The 25,376-nt window shown below is 36.0% G+C and overlaps 1 protein-coding gene across 1 annotated transcript in view; it reads left to right on the top strand.

Annotated features, from left to right (window-relative positions):
• CRIM1 (cysteine rich transmembrane BMP regulator 1) overlaps positions 1-25,376 on the top strand; it is a 217,806-nt gene that overhangs the window by 72,479 nt on the left and 119,951 nt on the right. The window contains exon 3 of the mRNA XM_026081276.1: positions 21,233-21,475. Within this exon, the coding sequence (XP_025937061.1) occupies positions 21,233-21,475 (243 nt within the window). The remainder of the gene's footprint in view (positions 1-21,232; positions 21,476-25,376) is intronic.

A 25,376-nucleotide genomic window follows, 5' to 3' on the forward strand; every position in this document is an offset into this window, starting at 1 on the left:
AATAATGAACAAATTTCATATATTTTAGCAAATACCACCTCATCTGGGTATTGTCTCACGGTAACCTTGTTCCAGATAGAAATTTTTAACTTGCTCCTTCTTGCAAGATGTTACTGTTAACAGTTATTTACAAACATTGTAAATCTGTGGTTAGTCTAATAAATCTTCCTGTTGATCAATTAGTACAATTCCAAATGATGCCAATTTGTACTATATTTTAAAAATAAATGCAACTTTAAAAATATTTTTGAGATGGCATTTCTTTTATGATTTATGTAGACTACAAATAAAAGTTTACATTAAGGAGAGACTATATATATACTATATATATATATATATATATATACACACCTGCACGCATGCACACATAAATTCTTCCTACTTCTGTCATGGAGTAAAATGTTTTCTGTATTTAATTACTAGGCAACAGTAGTAGAGCTTGGAAATGCCTAACTTGATGTCCAGAACGTGATGTGGATAGAATTGGTCTGAGAACATTAGAAAAAACATTCCTCTAATAGGAAAATGCRGTATTTAACTGAATTCTAATCCCCTTTGAGTATTTCAGAATAATCAGGGAGAGTGAATCTTTTAAAAATGTGTACCTTAGGGTTAAACTGTTCCCCATGTATAAGCTTAAGAGTGGTACTACCTTGCAAATTGAGTTCTGATTTTTAACTACAACTCATTTACGAAGGATCATGAAGTGAAGTCCTCAGATATTTAGCTGACTGCCTGCTAAAGCATTTGCAAGGTAAAATAGTAATCTAGACCACTGTGTGTTTTCAGGATCTGCCAGTGACTTTTTGTATCACTTCCTTTGCACACGCTTCAAGAATATGTTTGTTTTTGTTTTAAAACATCACCAAATTCATGTTAGGCCCTGATATCTTGCTTCTGTATTTCACGTTGACTTTTTGCTCTGGAATCTAAAGTACTACAGAACTCTACTTGATACTAGTGCTTATGAAATTGAATCACTCTTATAAAGTTGAGACTGCAACAAGCCTGTTAGAGCTGTAATCGCTCCCTTCCACACACATGCATATTGCAAGATGTTGTTTAGGCTTTACTTAATATGCAAAGTGTTTATTTTTAATAGACAGGATTCTAGTGTCCTGTTGCCATGTACTGAGTACACTTTCTTTTAAAGTCAAAGCAATGTTTATGTTCTGCTTAAGGAATACTGCATGTAAGTAATTTTAAAAGAGGGGGAGAGAAGTTTCAATGTTCTTGTTTTTTCTTTTCAGAAAAATGTGCTGTATTACATATTTGTTCTTGCTCAGTACGCAGATCTGAATTAACACTTTATATTTTTTAAGAAAAAACAATACTTGCAATCTCCAAAAGAAACAGATTTGTTATAATATAAAGTTACCAGGATTATTTTCATTTTGCACCACTTGCAAAGTAGGTCACGAGCTTTAACTGTAATATGACTGTGCACTAAAGCACAGAAGTTATGTAACTATATAGTATTTGAGCTGTGTTAGCATAACAAATGTTGCCCACTTACTGGTGGCTAGCATGCAACTTTGTTCCCTTTATTTTCAGATCATTACTACACTGCTATGTTTTGTAGTAATCAACAGTATCCATTATTGGAAAATCAGTATGCCGTGTCATATGTCTGGTATTAGTGGGTAAACACAGAGCTTTGATCTTTAACATGAGATCAAGGGTTTGGGGGGGGGGGGGTTTAAGTGTTCACTGCAACCAGGTTTGTTTGTTTGTTTTAGGCAAGTGCAATGGATTTCTTACTAGAAAGTGAAATGGATTTCTCATTAGAAGTCTTATCAACTTAGATTATGTTCTTACAGGGAAAAAAATGGTACTGTAGGCCAGGCAGTCATGTACACAATATTGATATAAATGATACATATCTGTTTAATTATTCAAAGTCGTCATTTTGATTTGATATGCAGCAATACAGCATGTATGGTAAACTTGTCACTCAGCTTAAAGGAAAGCTTCTGATAGTTTAACTTTAGTCGTTAATATATGTGGGTGTGTTTTAAGCAGAAGAATGTAACCTGTTGTATCAGGGTTTGGTATGTTACGGCATGCCTTGTACTTGACCCCTATAAACAATGCTATAGTTTTTTCAGACTTGTCTGAACAAGAAATTTGCCTACAGAGGGGCTGCGTTGACTGTATGAGGATTGAGGAGATGATAATTCCTAGAATATGCCAAATTCTTTGGTCTAGGGGTTTTTTTTGCTTAGAAGCAGATATGGTTCCAGAATAACTTAAGATTGTATGAAATATGTGGGGACACGTGTGGCTCAGAGGTGGGGGGAGAATGCTGGTATTTCTTTTTCAGTTGTTTTTCAGCAACTGAATTCAACTCCCTCCCCACCACCACCACCCCCCAGTACTAGAAATGGAAGCATTGAAAAGAGACAGTCATCTTAACTCATTCTGATGCTTCTGGCAGTATCCCCTTAGATCAAATGGTGTGTGTAAATTATTGAAGAATGTATGTTAGCTCTAGAAGGAAGCTTACTTGCACATTAGTGTCCATATGGTGCTGTTTCATTTAACAAACTTCAAATTAAACAATATTCAAAATTAATATTTAGGTCAAGAACTGAACAGGGCATCTGACTGTGGAGACTGTATTACATGCAGAATACTGGAAAGGCTGGGTGACAAAATGTTGGGCAGAGTTGTTTACTTCATAGCCCAAACAAGCTGGAGTTCCTAAACAAGTAATAAATACTACTGTCTACATAGAGAATAAATAAACTACAGTTCTCTGTGAAAACTTATTCTTGTTTCATCACAATTTTTCTACTACAGTTAGAGCTGAATTTCCAGCCCAGGATTTAAGCAATTAGGAGGACATAAATTCCCTATTGCAGTAATGATTTGTGGAGAAAACAAATTTCTCTCTTTGCAATGTGTAAGCCTGTGCTGTTGTTGAATGTTTGAACAGCTTCAGGAGACATAACTGAGATTGAGGGAGAGAGGGTAAAAACTGAATTCAAGATTAAGAAATCTGTCTTTGAACTTCCCTTGTCACATTTGTTGGCCATAAACATCTAGCTCCCAAAATAGGTAATTCAGGTTATTGGACTTTCTTTTTGACTTGCTAGGTTGCAGGAGTCTATGATGAAATATAAAATCCGTCTTAGGTTTTTCCCTAATATGTAAAAGCCTGCATTGGTGCCATATGTTACTGACTGTAGAAATTCTACCCTTGTGACAACTTCAGCAGGGTAAATGGTTACCTGTCGCAGGCAGGAGTAATGACTTACCCTGGTGAAGACTGACAGTAGAGCAGGTTGAACATGAGTCAGCAGTGTGCCCTTGCGGTGAAGAAGGTCAACTGCATACTGGGTTGCATTAACAGGAGCGTAGCCAGCAGGGCCAGGAGGGCAGAGATTCTTACCCTCAGCGCTAGTGGAACCTCATCTGGAGTGGTGCGTCCAGTTTTGGGATCCACAAAAGGGCCTAATACATACATAGGTACAGAGAAGACAGAGCCAAACTTTTCTTAGAGGTGCGCAGTGGAAGAACTAGAAGCAACAGACATCAGTTGCAGCAAGGGAAGTACCAGTTAGATACCGGGGGGAATTTATTGTGAGGGTGGTCAGACAGTGGAACATGCTTCCTGGAGAGGTGGTAGAGTACCCATCCTTGGAGTTGCTCAGAACTCACCTAAGCCAGGTCTTGAACAACCCAACGTACCATCAGCCCTGCTCTGAGTAGGGAATGGGGCCAGGAGACCTCCAGAGGTCCCTTCTGAATAAAATCACTGTACGGTTTTAAGGCTCAGGGAGGATAGGTGTTCACTGAAAGTGGCAGAGGAAGTCACACTTACCTTGAGAGCTCTAAATTGGCTTGCCTTGGTGTAAATGCTCAGAGACTTTACTTAACAACATGTAGAGTTTCTGAGAACGGTTGTGGTCTGCTCATTATGAGCTAGGGTTTGCCTTCTACAGGACCTGTTCTAGACCTTAGTAATCCCCCCCCCCCAAAAAAAAAAAAAAAAAGCTAGACAATCATTGTAAAGGACAAGAAAACTGCCCATTGGAGGAAGGGGGCAGGGGAAGGCATTTGGCTGCTGTATTTACATGCACATATGCAAGACTGTATATGTGATGCATACTGTCATGGCCTTGAACACTTTACCATTCTGAAACACATTCCTTTGCATCTGTTTCAAGAGAAGTGTGATACTCTCCCTGCTAATGTCAGGTGCAGAGTAATGTTTGGAATGGAAGGTCATGTTATTTCCCTCAGCTCTCCAGCTGCTTGATGATGGATGCCTTATTTCTAGATTGGGAGCTCATTATGGAAATTTAAGAGCTCAGGTTATACACAGCAGAGCACAGGCTTCACAGTAATTCTGTACCTGCTTCTTATTTTGTTGTTGAGGTAGCTGTTGTCTGTCTCTTCTATAGCTCCCTTCTAGGTAAGGTCAGTCTCTTAGTTCTTCTGGCCCCAGTGTTGCTCAGATAGTTTGTTTCAGGACTGTAAGTGTCTCCTGATTAAGAGATTCAGAAGCACTTTACCTTTGTGCCTAGACTTTCTTATGACGTGTTTGGGACAGCTTTGGCACTTGAAAATGTACTCCATAGATCTTTGCCTTCTGGGAGATTGATTGGCCCTACTACTTTGCCTGAGAAATGTCAGTCAACTGTAAAAATTTGTTTATGAAAGATAACCCAAAATGTTTTTTCTTCCATTCATGCTTTATTCCAATCAGTATCATCTGCTTCTAGCAAGCTATCGAACTACATACTGAGTACTGATGTACACTAGCTTTTAAGGGTTAATCAAAAGAAGAAAAATGAACAGAATGTAACATACTTTGTTTTAATCTGAATTTTGACTATTTAGAACGTCATAAACGGAAATTCCTCTCCTTGGTATTAATTGCAAAACACCCATCATAACTACTTGCCAGTGATTAATTAGTCAATATTCATTTGATAGTACTTCTTGTTAACTTCTGTTCAGATGATTCCAATCAAGGAAGCATAATCATATGCAATTCCTTTATTGAAGACAAACTTYTTCAGATTTTCAAACAGCTGTGTAGTGTTCTCAAATATGGAAAAATAAAATATCCCCCCCCCCTTTTTTTGGTAGCATCTAGAGATCTTGACTGAAAAAAGGATCCTGTTATACAATGCTCAATTCACATGCATAACAAGGCATTTCCCCTGAAGTTGTGAAGAGATTAAGTTTATAAAAGGAAAGGTAGATTAGGAAGTGAAACAGGAGCAAAATAGTTTGCCTGAATTAGTGAAGCTAGAAGTGGAAACCCAGTCCAGTTGAATATGGCGTTAAAATTATGTCTCGGCTTTCTTGAATTCTCAGTCTGTCAGAGCATCCTTTTTATCCATTGAGTTTGGCTGCTTAGTTCATATGGGCCTCTGAGTGTTTGAGATTTTTTTTTTTTCTTTTATTATGATAAAAGTGTTTTTATCTGGTCAATACTCTTGGGTACTGAATTGTAATGTGCAGGGCATGAGATAATAAGCAAGCACTTCAAGGGAATTGTTTGAATTTATATTGAGTCAAGCATTTAAGGAATTTAAGCTAACTGAAGATTTGTTCATATATCTTGCTAGATACATAATTTATTTCTAAGGAGAATCTTTCAGTAGTTCTTAAACTGCATTCAAAGGTCATGCAAGCTCTTCATGCAGCCAACTTTTCTATGCAATCTGGAGTTTGCTGGGTTTGTTACCCAGCAGCATAATAGCAGCTGTGGCTTGAACGTGAGACTGACTAAAATGGTTTTGATTATATTCTTAAGTCAGCCCTATGGGTTAACCTTACCTTAGTAATTGAATCTTTGCACTTTTTTTCAGAAATAGGTGGTGCTTAATCACTGTTTTAAAATATTTTGAGATTTATAGTATAATTCAACAGAATGACATGAAGTAGGGGAGAGGGAGCATATTAAATTTTAAAGGTGATGCTTAAAAAAAAAAGTTTCACAGGACATTAGTCACGATAAGGGTAAGGTTGGGATCAGTACTGCATGTTAAGCATATGAACAATTTGTTTAACTTGTCAGCTGCTTCCTTTCCTTTGTTTCCTTTAATGCCTTAATTGAATGCTTAAAGGGGGCAAACACACAGTGTGGGGGGGATGTGCATGTGTTAAGAAATGCAAAATGAAATATATAACTTTTTCCTGTTGTATTTCAGTTACTCTTTCTTTTACATTGGTGAGATTCAGAAGGCATGCTTCATGGGACGCAAATAGTTCAACCCTGTCACCTATTTTAACATTGTTGAAATATTGGTATTACTTAATTATATCTTTTCTGCATGCTTATATTGTAGAGATTTCTGATAAACCTTGACAAATCTTGATCCAGACTTCCATGAAAGCAAGTATTGATCTGTCTTGAGAAAATGTGTTCATTGCATAGATTGGAAGAAAGATTAGAGAAGAATTGTTTGATTGTCAGCAGCCATACCTAGATGGTATGTTATGGAACTTCGTCTTTCTGTTGAAAAACTGTGCATTTTGAGCTGTGCTAATGAAGACTCTCCTTTAAAACTCACCTTATTAATATTGCATTCATTAACAATTAACACTTATGGCTCCTTTAAAGATCTGTTTTGCATATTAAAGGACTGCTTCATTATGATTGACTAGCATGAAATGGAGTAAATGAGGGCTTTCTAATGACAAATGTATGAAATTATTTTAAGAAAGCAGGCTTTTTAACCACTGTATTTATAAAATATCTGCTAGTATCTATGTGTTTGTACCATTCTCTCTAGGGTTTAACAAAAAGTATTGTATACTTATCTAATGAATTAGGCAAAATACACAATGGCAAGCATTTCAACATGGAATTAAATTGATGTTTCCATAGTCTATGAAAGGAAGATCTATAGGAAAAGTTATTTCAAGGGATTTTTCACTCGTCAAGTGGGAGTTTGAGCACTAGTCCGAAATTTCAAGAGCTTTTCTGCCCTCTTCAATTGCATAATGGGATTTAAATTTTCCTGGCTTTCTTAACTGTTTTTCAGTGGTGTGTAGCGTTTTGAATTAGAAGTTTACTTGCTCTTTTAGGTCTTTTCTTCAGAAAAATCAATTTTGCATGGGACTTAGTAACTCTGTATCACTGGATAGCAACAGTTGAGTAAACAAGTATTCTTCATTCTTTTCAGTTTATTTTGATTGCTGGTGGTTTATTATAAATAATGTGAGGATTGCTATTTAATGAGAGGTGAACAGTGGAGGAGATATCTAAAAGGATGTGTGAGGTGTACCTTTGTCACGTAACAATACTTTATTCTCTCTTTCATTTCTCTTCCCAGCCAAATGGGTGAAGAACAATGAAAATATATCATTATTTAAAGTGGCATCATTTGGCTTTGGGATGCATAAACATTTTAGACTATTCTAGTAAGAGTTATTTGGTAGCTCTTGGATGCTTATTACTCTGTTATCGTGTTGGATGTTGAAGGGCTTTCCTAGTTAGTACTGCTGTATCTTAACTGACTTACGCAATAGCAGTTCTCAGCCTGGCCTGTATGAAAATATGTTCTTAATCTTTGGATTTCTTAAACGAGTTTACGTGGTTAGCCCAGTATCTTGGTTGTAATGATCATTACATCTTTTGATATAATTCCTAGTGTTTGCTAGTAGCCATAAATACTTCATTTTTATTTTACAGTAGTCTGATTTGAGTGAATTATTTTGTTCACAACAGTCAAAGTAGATCAGACACTGATCAATTAAAATTCTGACCTTCCTGCTTGCCTTGCATCTTAGAGTGCATGTATCAGGTAGGATTACTTCATGGTAACCTGACAGTTTATAGAAGTCCTTTCCGGGAGTTTCATGTGGTTACCATTCAAAACTGCATTTATCCTCTTCCTGTTTCCAGTGTTTCCAGCTTCTGTGAGGAGTCTGTCAACTATTCTAATAAATCATTGGTTGCTCTCTCCTGTTTTGTAGGTACTAATGTCACTTTAGTGGATCAGATGCCTTCTCATATACTTGACTGGTTTATTAATATTTCTTCACTTGAGCAGAAAATCCTCCTTTCCAAGTTTGGTGTTTCACAAGGTACATTTCAGTATGACTTGTCTCTGATTACTGAACCTTATTCTCTGCAAACTAGTACATTTGCTACAAATTTGTATGTAGGATTAATGTGCATTGATCATGAGTGACTACTGATTCAGTCATCCACCATACAGGGTTTGATCTAAAAATGGTGTTCGGTGCGACTGAATCCCAAACCTATGTGAGGAATACCACAACAGGAACATTACTGGAAATAATACTGACTTGCTTCACTTTACTTAAAATACAGTCATATTTGCAGTTTACTGGCAATAACTACTGTTGCTATGCCCACTGTTTCACAAAGGGTGCATAACGTGCCTATTAGTGCTTGTAAATCAATTCTACATTCAATGCTTAGTCGAACTGCCCTAAGAAATATTGTTAATAAGTGTTACTGCAGCTCAATTTCTCAGGATTTTTTTCTGCTTGCATTGTGGAAGTTGGTATGTAAAACTCCACAATTCTTTCTTTCTTTGGTATTTATGATAAAATAATTTATTCTGTATTAAGGCAGATTATTATACAAATTAAGTATGTTGCTATGTTTTATACTAACGGAGATAAATAGTAAGCAAGACAACAAGTTAGAAAAGATGGGAAGATGGGTTGTTTTGAGAAAGCATAAACAATAAATGGATAACTTGAAGATATAAGAGGAAGGGATGATGAAGAGAAAAGGATAAGGAAAGAAAGAGGTAAAGAATGGAAGAAAAAAACAACGATACATTTGGGAAAAGCTGTTTGCCATGCTTGCATTCTTCTAGATCCTTGCCCTTTAAAGTGCTCCTAGAAGAGAGCATCCTAACTAGTTAATACTCAACTGTAAAATTCAAATGAGACCAGAAATTGAATCCAATTAATATTGTTGTAGCCAACAATATTATAAAATTAAGAGATTATTTTTATATTTGATGTAGGTTTGTTGGTCTTTTTCCAGGCTTACTGTCTTTTGTCCTTTATAAAAGGTGTTGGCATTCATCCAGCTTGAAATACAGGGCTCCAAGTTTAATGACTACTGCAGTCAGCAAAATTCTTGTACTAGTGTTTACAGAGCTCGGTGCTGTGTAAGCTCTAACTTTTACTTTTTTCTAGCTTTGACATTTAATTCCCTCTGTGTGATGTTACTGCTTTGAGGTAGAATAAGGGATGCTGCAACAGGGTGGATGATACCTAGCAACTTTTAACGTGTGATGGACATTAAGCTGTACTTAAATGAAATATCTAAAATAAACAGGATGAATTAGGTATCTGAATAGACCTTTGCAGGCACCTTTTGATCTCTATTAACTATATGAGGAATAAAAGGTGTGAATTTTACATGCTTTTCAGTTTGTGTTAAAAATAACCTGTCTTTCTTGCATTTGGTTTTGTATGGCAATAATACAGAATGGAGCAACAGGTTTGCCCTTGTTCTTTATATTTTGTTTGAGAAATGGTTATGAATATGTATGTGTGTGCATGTGACTTGCGTAAAAAAAAATGTATTTTCTTCTTTTCTAAATACATAAATATTTTTGAAGTGAATACTGCTGTAGTTGGGATATAGGAAGAGTAAGAAGCTTCTCATATTTCCAGTCACTTTGTGATTTGTATTTCTACTTTTTTTTTTTCTATCGGTTCTCAAAAAAATTAGGGGGAAAAAAACACTTGGACAGATGTCTTCTCAACCTTGTGCCACTTAGATCTTAGCCTAAAATTAAAATTGCAGTTCTCTGTGGTGCTTGCCATAATGCACTGTTTAGTTGTGGTCTTGGTCAAGTTTGCCTTTTCTGCTGTCATCATCTTGTGTTTTGGGATTTGGGGGTTTTTGTTCTTTTTTTGAGTTGCTTATATGCTGCTCTTAGCTTAAAAATAAAAGGGTCTGGGGGTAAATGAAACTACTAATGTTGTTTCTTCCAGTAAAGATTTCTTTTTTTGTGGTTGTGTGACTGAGCAGTATGTCAGAAAAAACAGAAAACATTCCTTGCTAGTGCTTAAAACGGGTAGTGCAAGCAGGGACTTAGGGGAATGAGTTGGATGAAGTTTAACTGCCACCTTTAGTTTCATTCTTCCTAGTGCACATGTTGCTTGGATACCAGAAAGCCCATATCCATAGAATATTATATTTTAAATATTCCATGTTTGTAACATAAGGCATGAGAAATTGCATACAGTATAAGCAAAGAACAAAGTGCTTTACCTCTTAACATTTTTATAACTGTTTCTTCTGGAATACTGTTATCTGTGCTTCTTAAAGTTCAGATGTGATAGTTTGAGAAGACTGTCTTTGGAGAAAAATGTTTTGTATGGAAAATCCACCACCTTCATATTCAGTGAAGTGATGCTAACTAGAGTTTTAACAAGTGTCTTTTCTGCAAAAATAAATCTAGTATAACCCAGTGCTGCTTTTCTATGGAGGATTGAGCTGCTTAGTTATTTCAGCACCTGAAGTAACTTTTTTAATTCTGTCATGTTGTCAATTTTTATTTATTTATTTTTTAAACTGGACATGTAGTTAAAAGTATTAGTTTGTTTGTTTGTTTGTTTTTTCAGTATAGGGCACCAAGAATTTTTACCTAAGAATTTAGTGCATCTCTATAGATTTTTTTTACCCCAAATTATACTGTCCCTTTTGCTATCCTGTCATATTTTCTCAAATAACTCCAGCTGTTTTCTGTTGTCCTAATTAATGCATAGAAATTTTATTCAGTAATTTGGTGCAAGTCCAGTAATTGAGTAGTAAAGTATTAGTTACTGTAGTCAGTACTAACTTTCTAGGAAGAAGAATTCTACAAAGATATTCATGTAATATAAGAAATATATTAAAATAATATATTAAAGTGTTAAGATTTTCCAAACTACTAAAGATCTTTAAAGAATGGAAATGCATATAAATTATGAGATTTAGAGAGGATATTTAGAAGAAGAAAAAGCCAACCCAGTGAAGCCAAGGGAGAACTTGAACCATAGCAGGTTGGAGAATGAAAATTTCTTGAAGGTCATGGGCACTGGTTGTCACTATTGGAAATAGTTGGCTTGGGATTGCCTAAAAGGAGGAAGCTGTGCCTCTTTTCTTGCTTTTTGATACTAAAGTATTATAAGACAGGTTAATATAGATGAGAAAAGGATGAAATGTTGAACAGAGATAACTCTTATGTATCTTGAGTATTCTTAAAGAGGGATTTAAGAAATATGTGGTTAAGCTGTTAACAAGCATACAGAGGTATTTTGAAAATAACTACAAATTAATAGGTAGGAGAACTAGTTTGCATAATGGAGTTTACTTTCCAGAAGTATCTTCAGGTGTTCAAGTCCTTGGGCGGGGGGGGAGGAGGTGTTTGTTTTGTGTTTTTAATGCTAACAGAGGTCAGAGAACCTGACATATTGTAAGTTAATTTTGATTTTTTTTTTTAGGTTGAAGGACAGGCAGCAGGCCATTCAGTTACMGTAATTAAAAAGTCGTGTTACTGTGGCTATCAAAACCCTCCCTTCTAAGTTAATTACTGTAACTCAGTTCCTTTTTTTGAACTAGCTCTACATAACTGATTGCTCTTCTTGTTGCTCTGAGTTTTATTTTGGTTGCTATCTCTTTCTATATATGTGAATTACCTTTTTTTGTAAATTCAGGTGTTTATTTTGRTTGTAGATTAAATTTACAGTAAATGCAAGTGTTTTCCGGTCATCATTTTGCTTACATTTTAAGATCTTCCTGAGGAGGCAGATGTAATGCTTTGGGAATGCTACTCTGGGTACTGGTTTGAGGTGCAGTATGTAGTTCTGTACGCTTTACCTCCAGAATTGTCTCCAGTGCTTTTGCCCTTTGTGCAGCATTAGTTACGTGTTCTAATTCGAATCCCTTTCTCACGCTCCCCTCAAGGTGTTCGTTGCAATACTTCTCCTGCAGTGAATACTTATGGTTATTTCTCCAGCTGTCTATTAGCTTATATTTTTCTTAAACTACACAAAGCAGAATTGCTCCATATAGTTGTGCTTTACTATCAGTTTGTCACACATACAGAATTTCCTTTGGTTTGCAGCTGCTTGTATCATTGCAATAAAGAATACTTTCTGCTCTATTTGTTCCCTTTAGGTAAATTTACTACTGGTGCAGATTTTTCTAAGTCACTGAAGCGTGTGTAGCTTATACTGGTTATGAATTTCATTTCTTCATTTTTGATTTACTTCCAAATCTTTTTGGCATTCTTTGGTTGAAGCCCTTGCTCCATACTTGAGACCATCTCATTACTATGTACATGCTCCTCCTTTGTTTTGAGATTTCAACTGATGTGCAAGTAAATAGGTTCAGTAATGCTATGAGCAGTATCATTCATCCAGAGCAACAGGCTCTCTTATATAAAGAAATCGCAGTATGTTGTTACTCCAGTCATGATAGTACATAAAACCTTTTGTTTGTTTTTTAAATGGGGATAACCCAGCTGCTTCAGTGCCTGCTGGGTACCTCCGCATATCTGTAAATCTCATTAGGCACATAACTTCATTATTGTGCATTTCTTCATGTTTATAAATCTGACTACAGGTATTTTTCCAGTCATCTCTCCATCTAGCTTCTGAGGCATTTTCAATATTGAGGTTTAAAGGTGCTTTAGTTCTGCACCTTTGTCAGTAATATGGATCCTATCCCTGGAATTGTTTACTTCTCCTTTTCTGGGCTACGGCAGGCTGGATTGATTTGCTTCTCTTTTATGTACTGCTCATACAGTTCTGTCAAAAGAGCTAATGTTATCAATTATCACTTTGGATTAACTGAAGTTATTTTGTTGATGTCAAGCTACTAATTTCTATTAAAAAAATAATAATACCTCTTCATTGACAACAGTTTTTAAAGGAAAGGGAGTAATAAGAAGACTAACTTTGAGACACCCAAACAGGACAATTTCCAATCCTATTTCAGAAATGCTTTCAGCTGGGAGGCTTGAACCCAATTGCAGCTACTTCCACAAACAGTACTGGTTTYGCCAAATTTGCATTTGCATTTAGATTCAGTGGCATCTGAAGTCTCATAAATCCACACTGATTTCTTCAAAACCCTTTCTTTGGCAGAGAATGCCTTGAACTAAGACTTGATTTCCGTTCTGATGTGTGTTTTGGTTTTGAATACCACCTTTCTTTTTAGTGTTTTCAGTATATGAAAAGCAAGAAGTTCAGGAAGTGGAATACAACATACTAATGGCTTTGCTGTCCAAATGGGATTGTATCTTACTTCATTCAGGCTAAAATTCTGGGTGAAGTAATGTCTTGAGTGAAGCCACTGTCTTGAATGGCTAAGCCCTTGTACCTGGATATTTGGCCCTAACTTGAAACGAAAAAATTTTGGCAAATCCATAGTGAAAAGCAAGTTGTAAAGATGTATTTTGGTAATCCAGTGTATATTTAGTATAACTTGTGTCTATGACTGTCTTATTTGTATGACTCTCTTAATCTCTGCTAAGTACAGGTTGTTGCTATCACATCACAAGAAAATCAGGCTAAAATATGGGGCAGACAGATTGCTCCGTTGTGTTGTAGTATGTAAAATCCAGGGGGTCAGAAAGCTGGAAAGTGAAGCAAAACTCATTTAAAAAATGGAATGGGCTTTAAATGAAGTTCAGTTTTAGTTAAAAGGTCAGGCTCTAGTTTCTTTTTTATTTGTAGCAGTTCATCCGTATACAGTAATGTACAAATTGTATGTGTAAGATAATCTCATTTTTTAATCTACTATAACTGTCCCTTTGATTCTTGAAAATCCTTTGGGGTATTTTGCATTCCTGTATCGATCCCTGTCTGTCTGACTGCTTCAGCTGGGTAATCATTTTTCTTGTTTATCCCTAATCCTTTTAATATTTCCTTCCTGCCACTGTATAACAGTACAATATGCCTATTGTTTGGAATGTGTTCCAATGGCAGCTGTAAGGCTGTCAAGCAAAAATTTTAGCCTAGATTTCACAAAAACAGTTGACAGCTGAACAAAAATGCAAAACTGCACTGCATGTATCTTCAAAGCAGGTATGCTTACATTATTGCATCACTTTGCTTAGTTATACAATGAGTTCATGTTAATGAACCATATGCTATTTTGAACAAGAACTTTTTTGAAAAATACAGTCTATCAAATATGAAGTTACCTATTTCAGAATTGTTCCTATTGTGTATTTCTCTTAAGGGGCATAGCAGAAAAAAGTAAATTTTAATATCTATATATGTGTATACATACATGTGCATCTTAAACTTGTTTTTAAAAGAGCAGCTGTAGAATAGTTTAAGTATCTCTGTGGAAACATTAGGACCTGTGTCTACTATAGTTTCTTTAACTTTCTCCTTCTATGAAAACATTCTGTCCTTGTTTCTATGGTGACTGAGTAAAGGCATCTGGTCATGTGAAGTTTTGACAAAATGATAAAAATCGCTCCCTAAAAAGATTTCCAGAAAAGCAGGGATCTGTTTCATTTCACCTGAAAAGTAAGCAGAATACCCTCCTACCACCATTCCAGCTTTTTTTCCTCAATTTCTCCCACACTACCTTATACCTTAAGGTCTTTTCACTATGCTAACCAATGCTTTAACTGTTCTGCTTTTCTCATTAACTATACTTGGCATATACTTTCTCTGCGTGTCAAAGCAGAGCATGCAAACATAATGAAGGAAAAGAATTTGATACAGAGGTGAAAGCTAAGTTTTTAATTCTCCTTCAGGACCCATCTTGATTTCTGCACTGCCTTGGTATTAGCCAGGATGCATGGGGGGGAGGAGGGGGGGTGTATGTGGTTTGTGTTTGGGTGGGCTTTTTTACAAGTTACAAACAGAAAAATAAATTGAGATCTAGACTTCCTATGTTCAGTTGCAGTCTTAATAAATACTGCTAGCTAAAGGACAGTTTAAATGTCCAGTATTGTATAAATCTTTCAGGAAGGTAAAGAAGTTACCTTCTTTCTGAGAAAGCATTGGTTGTAAAATAGAGAGTTTAGCGCTCTAAAGGCGACTTGCTGCTAAACCTCCACTTCCCTGTAATAACTTCATAAAGTCATGGGAAAACATAATTTTTAAATTATGTAGCTGCTTTTGATATGGAGAAAATTTCTGAAATGTGGGTATCTGCTTCTAGCTTTATGATTGTTGTTTCATGACAGACCCTCTCTGATATTAATGACAAAAAAACCCTCTCACCTAAATCCAAATCCTGATTTCTCCTTACTTTTATTTTTCCATCCATTGAAGACTGCTCTCCTACCCCTCATGAACTTTAGAACAAATACACTGGTTGCAGTGAAAGGTCAGTTTGAACGATATTATACTACGGCTTCTGAGGTACCACAACTTCCCTGTGTCCTTCTGAAGTGAAAACCAGAAGATTTCTGTGTTTGATTTTTGACAAATTCTGACTTTTAAATGACCGATCACTGTATGTAGCTCCTTTTATTTTAAAACACACAGCACATTGTCATTTAGGTGGTTCAGCTATTCTTGGTATTTGTACGTTGTCCTCTGTCATGTGCTTACTAGTGGTAGGTTTTTTTGCAGGCTAGTTGCAAAGTAACAGCAAGTAAGCATGATCCTTCAGATGTGTAGAAAGTTAATTATGAAATACAAGTCTGTGCAAATCTCGTACCAACAGTAAYGTATACCTAAAGGTGGTGCTGTCAATGGTAAACTGAACAATTTTATATAAACAATCTGCAAAGCTGCCTTCTTGAGTAGATATTCTGCAGATTGTTTCCAAGGATCCGTCAGATTCTTATATTGATTTTTTTCAGAATGTCAATTACTCTATTTGGATTGTGTTCATATTACTAAAATGTCATCTTTCCAGATACGTTCCACAATGTGTCAGGAGGATTCCTTGGCTCCAAATAGGTAGTTCATGCAACTCCCAGCTTGACTGATCCAGGCTCTTCCTTTATCTCCATAGAGATTTTTTTTGCTAGCAAAGGCTGGTGACCTGTATCAGCAGATTTCAGAGATACTGAATGCTTCCAGCTTCTGTGGTGTTTGAAAGATTGTATAAAGTGTGGCTTACAGAGAAAGCTCATCAGCAAATCACCTGATAACCTGTGTTCTTTGGGAAGTGATTTGAATTGTGATTTATTATTTATTTATTTATTCATTCATTTATTTTAACATGAAGGCAACATTCACAGCCAACTGAGTTTTTCTAGTTGGGCTGTAAGTTATCTGTTCAGAGTTAATCTTTCAGAACTGAGTTTGTTGTATACATTCTTGACAAGTAACTGATTATTATTCTTGTTAATGCATTCTGGGTTTGGTTTTTTTGTTTTGTTTATTTTTTGGAGAGACTGAAATGTGATTAAATTGTATATCATTTTTACCTTAACTGTTTGATCCTTGATGTTAAACAGCAAAAGCGTGTGCAACTCCGCACTACATTAATTTGTGAATTGGATGAGCAATTACTTGCCTTGCTAAAATGGACAATTTATTAAATGAGACCTATTAGCTACTTCAAGGGCAGAAGCAGAACATCTTATAAGTATATATTTTAATTAGTATATTAAGTGTCCTGAGCACAAACTCTTAATTAAAAAAGACATCTGCTTTAACAGATAGCTTTATTCTCCTCCTACTTGCAGTTGTGGCTACATAAAATCATTATTGTGAGGGAATCTACAGTATGCATTAGGAAAAAGTAACCTATGCATATTTTCTTGCCTCACAATAAATATGTATTAGGATTTTTCTTTATTGGGGAGTAAGTCTCATATATATTTGCTGTGCTAATTTATTTCATAGTAAGTCACATGTATAGTCCTCCCTTTCCTGGAAGATCTGATTTCTGATATGCTACTTTGAAAAATGAAGGTGACCTGTTTCTGAGGACCCAGAGGGATGGGAAATTCTCTAATAAAATAATTATTTATGATCTATTTATTATAAAAATAAGATAATCAAGCAGAGCTTAAGTATTGATACCTTGCATGACTGAAGATGTTGGATTAGGAAGATCCTGATTTGTGTAATGGAGAGTAGCTAGCTGGCTGTGCTTCCAGAAGCAATAGGTTTCTCTTCTCATGAATCTACTTTGGTCTATTGAGAAGCCACCTTGAAATAATCACGGTTTGGTGTATAAAAAAGGTAGTACGGCAAAAATATCACTGGTGAGTTAATTCACAGTTGTTTCTTTGTGGAATGCAGCTTGCCATTGTCCTAACTTTCAGGCTGAGATAGTCTGTTATCGTATTTTTAATTATTCTGCCCTCACAGAGGTTTTCTTCTGTGTTACTTTTGTAAGGGCTGGAAGTGTTTTTTAATAAGGGAGAAAAGAGCTGTTAAACAAGCAGTTCCTCTTGTTTGATGAAATCTTAAATAGCTGTAGGTAATGGAATTAAATCAGGGATCCTATTAAAACAGTGACACTTATGGCTGTATTAATGTTTGTCATCATTTATTTTGGGAACAAATTCAATTTCAATGCCTTCTTGGATCAAGGAATGAAAAGGTAAACAAGTTTAGCACAATGGGTTTTAGAAATATGCCTTGTATACAAAATTCTATCCTTGTAATTAGAAAAGGTGGATATCCTTGCAAGTTTGCCATTTGCCAAGATGACAAGAAGAAAAATATTGAAACTTTTCTTAATGGTTGCTTAAAAGTAATCTGTTTTATTCAGGCCTGGTATTAAAATGAGAAGCCCTTATCAGCTTTTACTGATAGGCAGTGCAACAGAAGGTGCTAGCTGATTAAGGTGCTAGCTCAAACATACTAACCCTATTGTGGGAGCTGCTGCTGTCTCGTGTTTCAGATAACAGTTGTTTCCCAAAGGGCAAAGTAGGGAGTCTTCAAGGACACACTTTCAATACTGCAAGTCGCAGATTGCTTTAGCCGCTTGCTGCTTTCTGCTACAGGAAAAACACGTTAAAATCCATGACTGAATAACGATATAGCCTGTGGAAAGGCTCTTCTGCTGCTTTCGACTCTGATATAGCCTAGCAATAGGGAACCTGAATGAAAATCAACCATTGACTGATATGACTTGTGTTAATACATCTGACCTTTCTGCTGTTCCCTTTCATCACTTTTATACTGTGAAGGCAGTATTTTGCAATATACATAACTTGGTTATAATTTGGAAACAAAGTATTTATAGAAATAGCAGTAGGGTTTGTTTGTTTATTTGGTATAAAGTCCAAAAGCAGTAGTGACATTCATTAAGAAGAAAATCTTGCATTTGATTTATAAGTATCTGCTGCCCTATGTAATCTTACATTAAAACACAAACAAATATTTGCAAGGTGGTAACTGCTTCTGTTTAAACCATTTCCTCTTACAAATGATGCAAGTTTTATTAATTAGTAGTAGTTTTTGGAGTCCCACTGTATTCTGTTACAGTTAGCTGTATTGGGTACAAGACTCTAATGTGGAAAAAGTTATCAAAGATAACTATAAAACAGGGAGTGAACATTTCATCTAATAGTACTTGTCATGATTTTCTGTTTAAGGTTTTTTTTTTGTTTTTTGTTTTTTCCTCCTTTCCACTGGTTGTGATGCTTCTGACATGCTCCCATTGGCACCAGCTTGTTCCTGCACATGTTTTGCTAGGTGATCTTATCAACTTCAACAACAGGCCTTGCATTGGTGTTCCACGTAAATATATCTAAAATCCTAAATAGTCTGAATGCTGCTGTTTGACTTGCATCTTTGACAGCTCTTGCATTTCTGAAAGACGCCTTAAATTGGTCAGTGCTGTCATGAGCGTAGTCTGCAACGACTTCAGACAGAAAGAGTTTGTAGGGTAAAATATGTTTATAGGTAAATGCAGTCAAGTAAAAATCATGGTTAAACTTGCTTAAATATGTACAATATGAATATCGCAAGAGATATTGCATGAGGATAGGATTATCTGTTAGTCATAAAAATCAGAATATTTTTGAATACATAATGCTGGGGCAGCCCAAGTAACAGTGTAATTTTAAGGATCTACAGTGAGCATAACTTCAAGGGCTGCTATTCCACTATTACTCTATTGCTTGTCTGTGAAGGACTGAACAAAAGGCAGTGGCAATCGAAAATATATCTTTTGAAAAGCTAAAACTTTTGAGCTTTTTTTTAAACTATTTCCATAAACTAAAGAATGCCAATAAAATACCAAAACTAGCATGTTATCTATTGTTTATACAGCTGTCTTAGTGACTGTCTGCAGTAAATCTTAGTAACCGGTCATGTTCAGTCTGAACAATGTATTTAATGAAGCAGGTAAGAGCTTAAATATAAAGGCAATGTAAGGTTTAAAAAAAAGTTAAAATGTTATATAAAAATCTAGGCAAAGTATATATCTAGCCAAAGCAATTTTATCAGGTAGATGGAAATAACGTTGTGTTTTCTTGTCTTTAACTGGAAGAAAAGATTTATGACACTGTTGATATCACATGTAAATTACTAATCTGTATAGCCTGTAAGAAAAATACAAAGCGCTTGTACATGAAAGAAATATGTGAAATTGTTTTTTGACTCTGTGCTGTATTTGCCAACTAACATTGAGGCAAATGTAATAACCTAGGATACCATTTTTCTAAGTACTTAACATATGCAGGCTTTATGTCCCTCTAAGTGAAACTAAATCACAGTTAGAAAATCAGCCATCTATACAAGCAATGTTGCTTTGATTTTTTTCAGTATCGCCTGGAATAGTGAAATCCAAACAAAATACTGAAATGAAGTATAAAAGTGATCCTCTGGAAAAATTTTTTGCTCTAAAGTATGTTCAGGATATGGTTGGAAGCAGAATTTCATATTTGCTGTTTTGCTTTTAGTTTAAAAAATATATCCAGTAATTTTAGTAATTCTAAAAACAATAAATTGGAATAGATATTCTTAACTTTTTTTTATTGGAGATGCTCATGTTTAATGCATCTTTATCATTGATATTATCACTAGAGATTAACTTCTAAAGTGGAATTAAATAGAATTAGATTAATAAAAGTTGGTGTTGTACAGCTGCTTGTTTCTACTATTCTGCATCTAGCTTTAATGACAGCAAATAAGTAGCTGATCAGTTATGTGGGGATAATTAGTCACATTAGTAGAATCATCTAGTTTACAAACCTATAAATAATCAAGGAGTGGTGCAACAATTTATAAATTACGTTCTTGTGTTTCTTTCTTTTTTTTCTTTTTTTTTTTTTCTTTTTTTCCCTCCTGTCAGGCCTGGGAAGTCTCCCTGTGTTGTCTCCATACACTTAAAATACTGAGTCTCCATATCCTCCTTTCCTAATGATACTTGTCTTCTGAGTGTCCTGAATGCATTTGTGTTGTGATGGTGTTCAGATGTATTGAGCAAAGTGAGATCATCTTGGATACAACCAAGTTTCTTACTATTTGCACTGTGGAATAAATAGATCACAGGAGTGGTCTGGTTCTGCCCATGTAGCTTGGTCACTGCAAGGTGTGACAACTTTTTTGCCAGAATTGAGATTGGGTTTTTAGAGGATGAGGAGTCTTAACTTTTTCAACTTTTGGAAGAGTGTTATCTAGTTGTCTGAAAACCTTCCATTGTGTCTTCATCATCTCTTTGTCCTTCTCAGTGTTGTCATGTTTGTCACCATTCCTACCAACCTGTTCACCCTGTTCCTCAATATTCCTTTTGTTGTTGGTATACGTCTGCACCCAATTCTTTTCTCTTCCACTGCTCAAGCCATTGAAGTATATAGGAATGACAGTGTTTCGATGTCAGCATTGGGAGCATGTGCAGTAAAATATCAGTCAGGCTCTCTATGGACTCTCCAAATATGTTAGCTGTTGAATTTTTAACAAGATTTTTTGAGTTTATGAAATCTCAGTTTAGGTCATTCAAGTGTAATGAATCAATCAGCTAAAGCCAGTTTCTCGTAATGGAAAGTTGTAGGAAACTGAAGGTATAGGTGTGAACATCAGGGCTGTGCATGATGTGATAAGTTGCTTCTTAATGTCAAGGCTGAATGCTTAATTTCATGGCTGCTTTTGAGATTGTGAGTTCAGTATAGTGCCAATTGGAATTTTTGTGCAATATTTTGTAACATACTTGTCATCCTGCAAATACCAAGATTTTTTTTAAGTATATCCCATGATTTTTGCTAAACAATTTAGTAGAAGCAGTTTCCTTTTTATTAGGGAGAGGAGGGAACTTTATCTGACCTCTTTACAGCTTAAGCTTCAGTTCAGTTTTTTATTGATGTATATGGCATGCTGATTTTTTTTTTTCTCTCCCTTTCAGAAGAGAAACCTGATTGCTCCAAGGCCCGCTGTGAGGTCCAGTTTTCTCCTCGCTGTCCGGAGGATTCCATCTTGATCGAAGGTTATGCTCCCCCTGGCGAATGCTGCCCACTCCCAAGCCGTTGTGTGTGTAATCCTGCAGGTTGCTTGAGGAAAGTTTGCCAACCTGGCTATCTGAATATATTGGTTTCTAAGGCATCAGGAAAGCCAGGGGAATGCTGTGATCTCTATGAATGTAAACCAGGTAAAAATGGAAACTTGCTTTTTTTCATTTTCATCTTGCATTTTTTTCCTGTTATGTGTTTAATATGCACAATAATTTATTTGATTGGTATCTAATAAAGCCTGTATATTATCTGAATTCTTCTAAATGGCCTGCAAGTTTCCAATGATTCTGTGGGCAATGTCTCTTTAAAAAGCAGATGAGAAATATTATAAGTTTATTTTCTCTCTTTTCCCTTGTTGCTCCATTTAAATTAATTTTTACTGGGAATAATGTATTACAATGAATATTTCTAGTGAAAGTGACACACTTGATATGCTGATTATGTTATATAAAGCTTTTTATATAGGACTATATTGTGCATGGACGTGGAATTAAGATTACTGTCTTAAGGTTTCTGTAGTGATGACCCTTAAAAATGAGAGGGCAAACGGATTGCAGGATGTCGAGCAAGTGACACAGGAGAACATAATGAAACACTTGGCAATGTTTTCAGTGTTTGTCCATTTTTCTATTTCATAGGACCACAAATAACCCTTTCTTGTGATTTATTTTTCTCAGTGAAGTGRAAGATGTAACTAACTCTTCTGTGTGATTCAGGCTTGGGCAGAGATGATCAATAAAAATATAGGCCTGAAAACAGGTGCATACAATTGTATAATCCAAAATCTCATATGGAAACAGGTTCAAGTATGCTTAGGCTATGCCTTAACTATGTTTGTTTAACGTGTTTTAAAAAACCTCCAGAGAGCAATGTTCTACAGTCTTTGTTCTAGTGCTTCTCTTTCCATTTTTCCTAATATCTAAATGCAAATCTACCCGGGTGGAAATTTAAACAAACTACTACTTTCTCTGTCCGGGAGGAGTTGGCAAACAAGTCTTTATAGCTTGCTTTGGAACATTTTGTCTGCCTTAGCCTTCTTTCATCAATAAGCAAGTAAGCTTTTTTTATGGCATCATCTCCTTGGCCTCTTAATCATTGTTCTTCTCTAAGCTTTCTTGCATTTATCCACATCTCTGAAATGTAGTGTCTGAAGGCAGACTGGTATTTTGGTGGAGCCTTCATCCGCACAGTACCGAAGAATAGTTACTTTCTGTGTCTTTCAAACAAAATTCTAAATAAGAGTTGAATCTTTTGAAAGAGTTGTACTTAATTTGTGAAATACTGTGATCCCAAGATCTTTCCACTGCAGGACTGCTACTGAATCATTATATTTGTACAATTGAATTCTTCTCATAATATACTTCAAATATGTCTTTATTTAATTTTACCTTACTGACTTTGAATTATGTTTCAATTTCTCAGAATAAATTTTAGCTCTGATATTTTCCCAGCTGTTATTTACATTCCCAATTTGTAATTTATAAAGAACTCAATTTAGGACTTAACTCTGTAGGTTACTTCTTGAAGGCTGGTTTTGGCTTGTTGGCATTACAGAATATTCAGAATAAGTATGCGATTATTCTCATTAGTGTGTTTGTGTAACTTTATGTTGTTTCCTGAAGTAGTTTGTATTTTTTTTTAATTGTAGGGCATTAGAAGGTAAACGTACATGGGACTGGAGAAGTTAAGTTGTATGTTGGAGGGTAGAGGAGCAAAGGCTTTGGAGAGATTGGGGAAGGAGATTGATGGCATTTAAGGGATGTGTAGAGGTATGCAGTGGGTGTTAGAAATTGAGGGGCTAAGGGAAAGGAGCAAGTTTGAGACCTTGGGAGATGGTGGAAGTGTGTTGCAGGCAGCCAGAGTTGAGTGGTGTGTGGTAGGAGACTAGAGAAGGCAGCAATCCTGAAGGATCAAGGAGGAGTGAAAGAGAGGTAGTAGGAGCCTGTTTTCAGGTGGGGGGTTTTAAAGGGCGAGACTGGAGCGGTAGGGAAGGAGGGCAGTTGCTTCAGTGATGGGAGGAGCAAGAGTGCGGTGATGAGGGTGAAGAGTACAGGTGAATGCTCTTATGCATCCAGGTAGTGTTAGAGGCTGAAAGATGTAATGGCTAAAATACTAGCTGCAGAGCAAGGGCAACCCCTACTAGTCCTAATGCCTTGGTTTTAGGGAGGGGAAGAAAAAAAAAAAAGTTGAAGTACAGTTAGAATTGTTAGTCACTTCACAGCCCGATTTTTGTCAAGTCAGACTTCAGCAGCCCTCCTGGTTCATTTTTATACCTTTGATCGAGATGCTTCTATCGTTTGCCAAGTATTTGAGGTAGTAGAATGATCACAAAAGAAAAACCAGCCAACAAGGCTGGAAGAGCCTCTGGGAAGGAGTAGACTAATGTTATCAAATCTTAGACTATATACTCCCACAGAAGACTTTCTTTTTTAATTGGTAAATCTTCTCAAATATGAAGTTCATTCAGTTTTTGGAGGGATTTTGTTTTCAATGAGTGTAAAGCACATGTAGAGACAACAGAATTGCACTTGAAGTATGAAGAAAATGATAGATTGAGCAAATAGCAAAATCATTTTTTTGAAAACATTTATTTGTGGAAAGTCGAGGTTTTTGTTTTTATTAATTTGCAAATCAGTATGAGCCTTGATATTTTGTTCCATCTAAACCATTCTTTCATGGTCATCACTGTATATCTGTTTTTAAGCAATATACTAAATGATCTGTTTACTTGTTCAAAAGAATGGGTAAAGTGTTGCATAAGTATCAGTGTTATATGTTCATGGACTCATAGAATCATAAAATACTATAGATTGGGAGACCTCTGGAGGTCACCTAGTCCAGCCTGCCTCTTCTACACTATTTTATACCATTTATTCTCTCTTTGTATGTATTTGTACTACTGTATATGCAGTAGCATGTTACTGTTTCTCTGTGTGTATGAATAGCACATGAATTCTGTGTATGTATTTGCTGAAATACGGTCAAAATGGGAAGACAGATACTGTTTCTTAATACCCAAAGTTTTTAAAGGACTGGCATAATATGTCAGGAATATTTTTTTCAGCCCGTGGTAAGTCTGGTAGTAAACATCGTGTCTTCAGAGCTTGAGACTTGGTATCTCGATTAATGGATTTGCTTTTATTGTAGGGAAGAACAGTTAGAGAGGAACTGAGCTTAGCTATGCTCTGTTGCAGGTTTCCTCTGTTTTTAGTACCATGCTGCCTAAGAGAAATGGGATGATGGATTCTGGAAGCTTGGTAGATAAGAGTTCATGCCAAGTTTCTTATGGGCCTGATGTCACCTGTTTTACTGAATCATGTCAACATGGCTGTGCAGTTTGCATGTCAAAGAGGGGAAACTGTTCTGCATGCTTTGCTGCAGACTTGAAGACTGTCATTCTGAGAGTGCTGCTACCAGAATACACTGGCTATCCTTGCATGTCTGCATAACCCACCCATTTGAGATTTTGCACCAGCAATGGGATTCTGGTGGAAACATATTCCTCATGGCGGGGGGACTGCTTCCTATGATAGCAGTGCTGTTTTATGCCAATATGAAGTATTTGTGGAGTTACAGCATAAGCTCTGTTTATTTCTGTTCCTTAAATAAGATGCCACCATTCCCCAACTTACACTGGAATTTGAATTTGGACTCTTCTGTTGAGAATTGCATATGTTCAAATACTGTGGCACTTGATTTACTGTAAGGAAAATAAGTGTTGCCATGTCATTAAATGCTAGTATAAGAATGGAATCTTTCATTTTGAGATCCTCTTCCTTTTCTGCCTATTTTACTTTAGGAAGGCAGTGATTAAAGGCACTGGTATTCAGTTAAAGGGAAGAGTGAAGAAACTTGGTAACCTAATAATATCTGTCTGTTAATCTCCACATTAATTCATCTTGAATGTTCTTACCCATTGTTCCACTGAACATCTGAAAACAGTTGTGGCACCTATGGAAGAAAAAGTATGTTATGTCCCTTTTGTTTTGGTGCTGTTCCTCAGCTCAGAACTGAGATAACACCAGTCTGGTGTCCTAA

This window comes from Apteryx rowi, unplaced genomic scaffold (genome assembly GCF_003343035.1).
Source record: "Apteryx rowi isolate R43461 unplaced genomic scaffold, aptRow1 scaffold_54, whole genome shotgun sequence".
Taxonomy (NCBI): domain Eukaryota; kingdom Metazoa; phylum Chordata; class Aves; order Apterygiformes; family Apterygidae; genus Apteryx; species Apteryx rowi.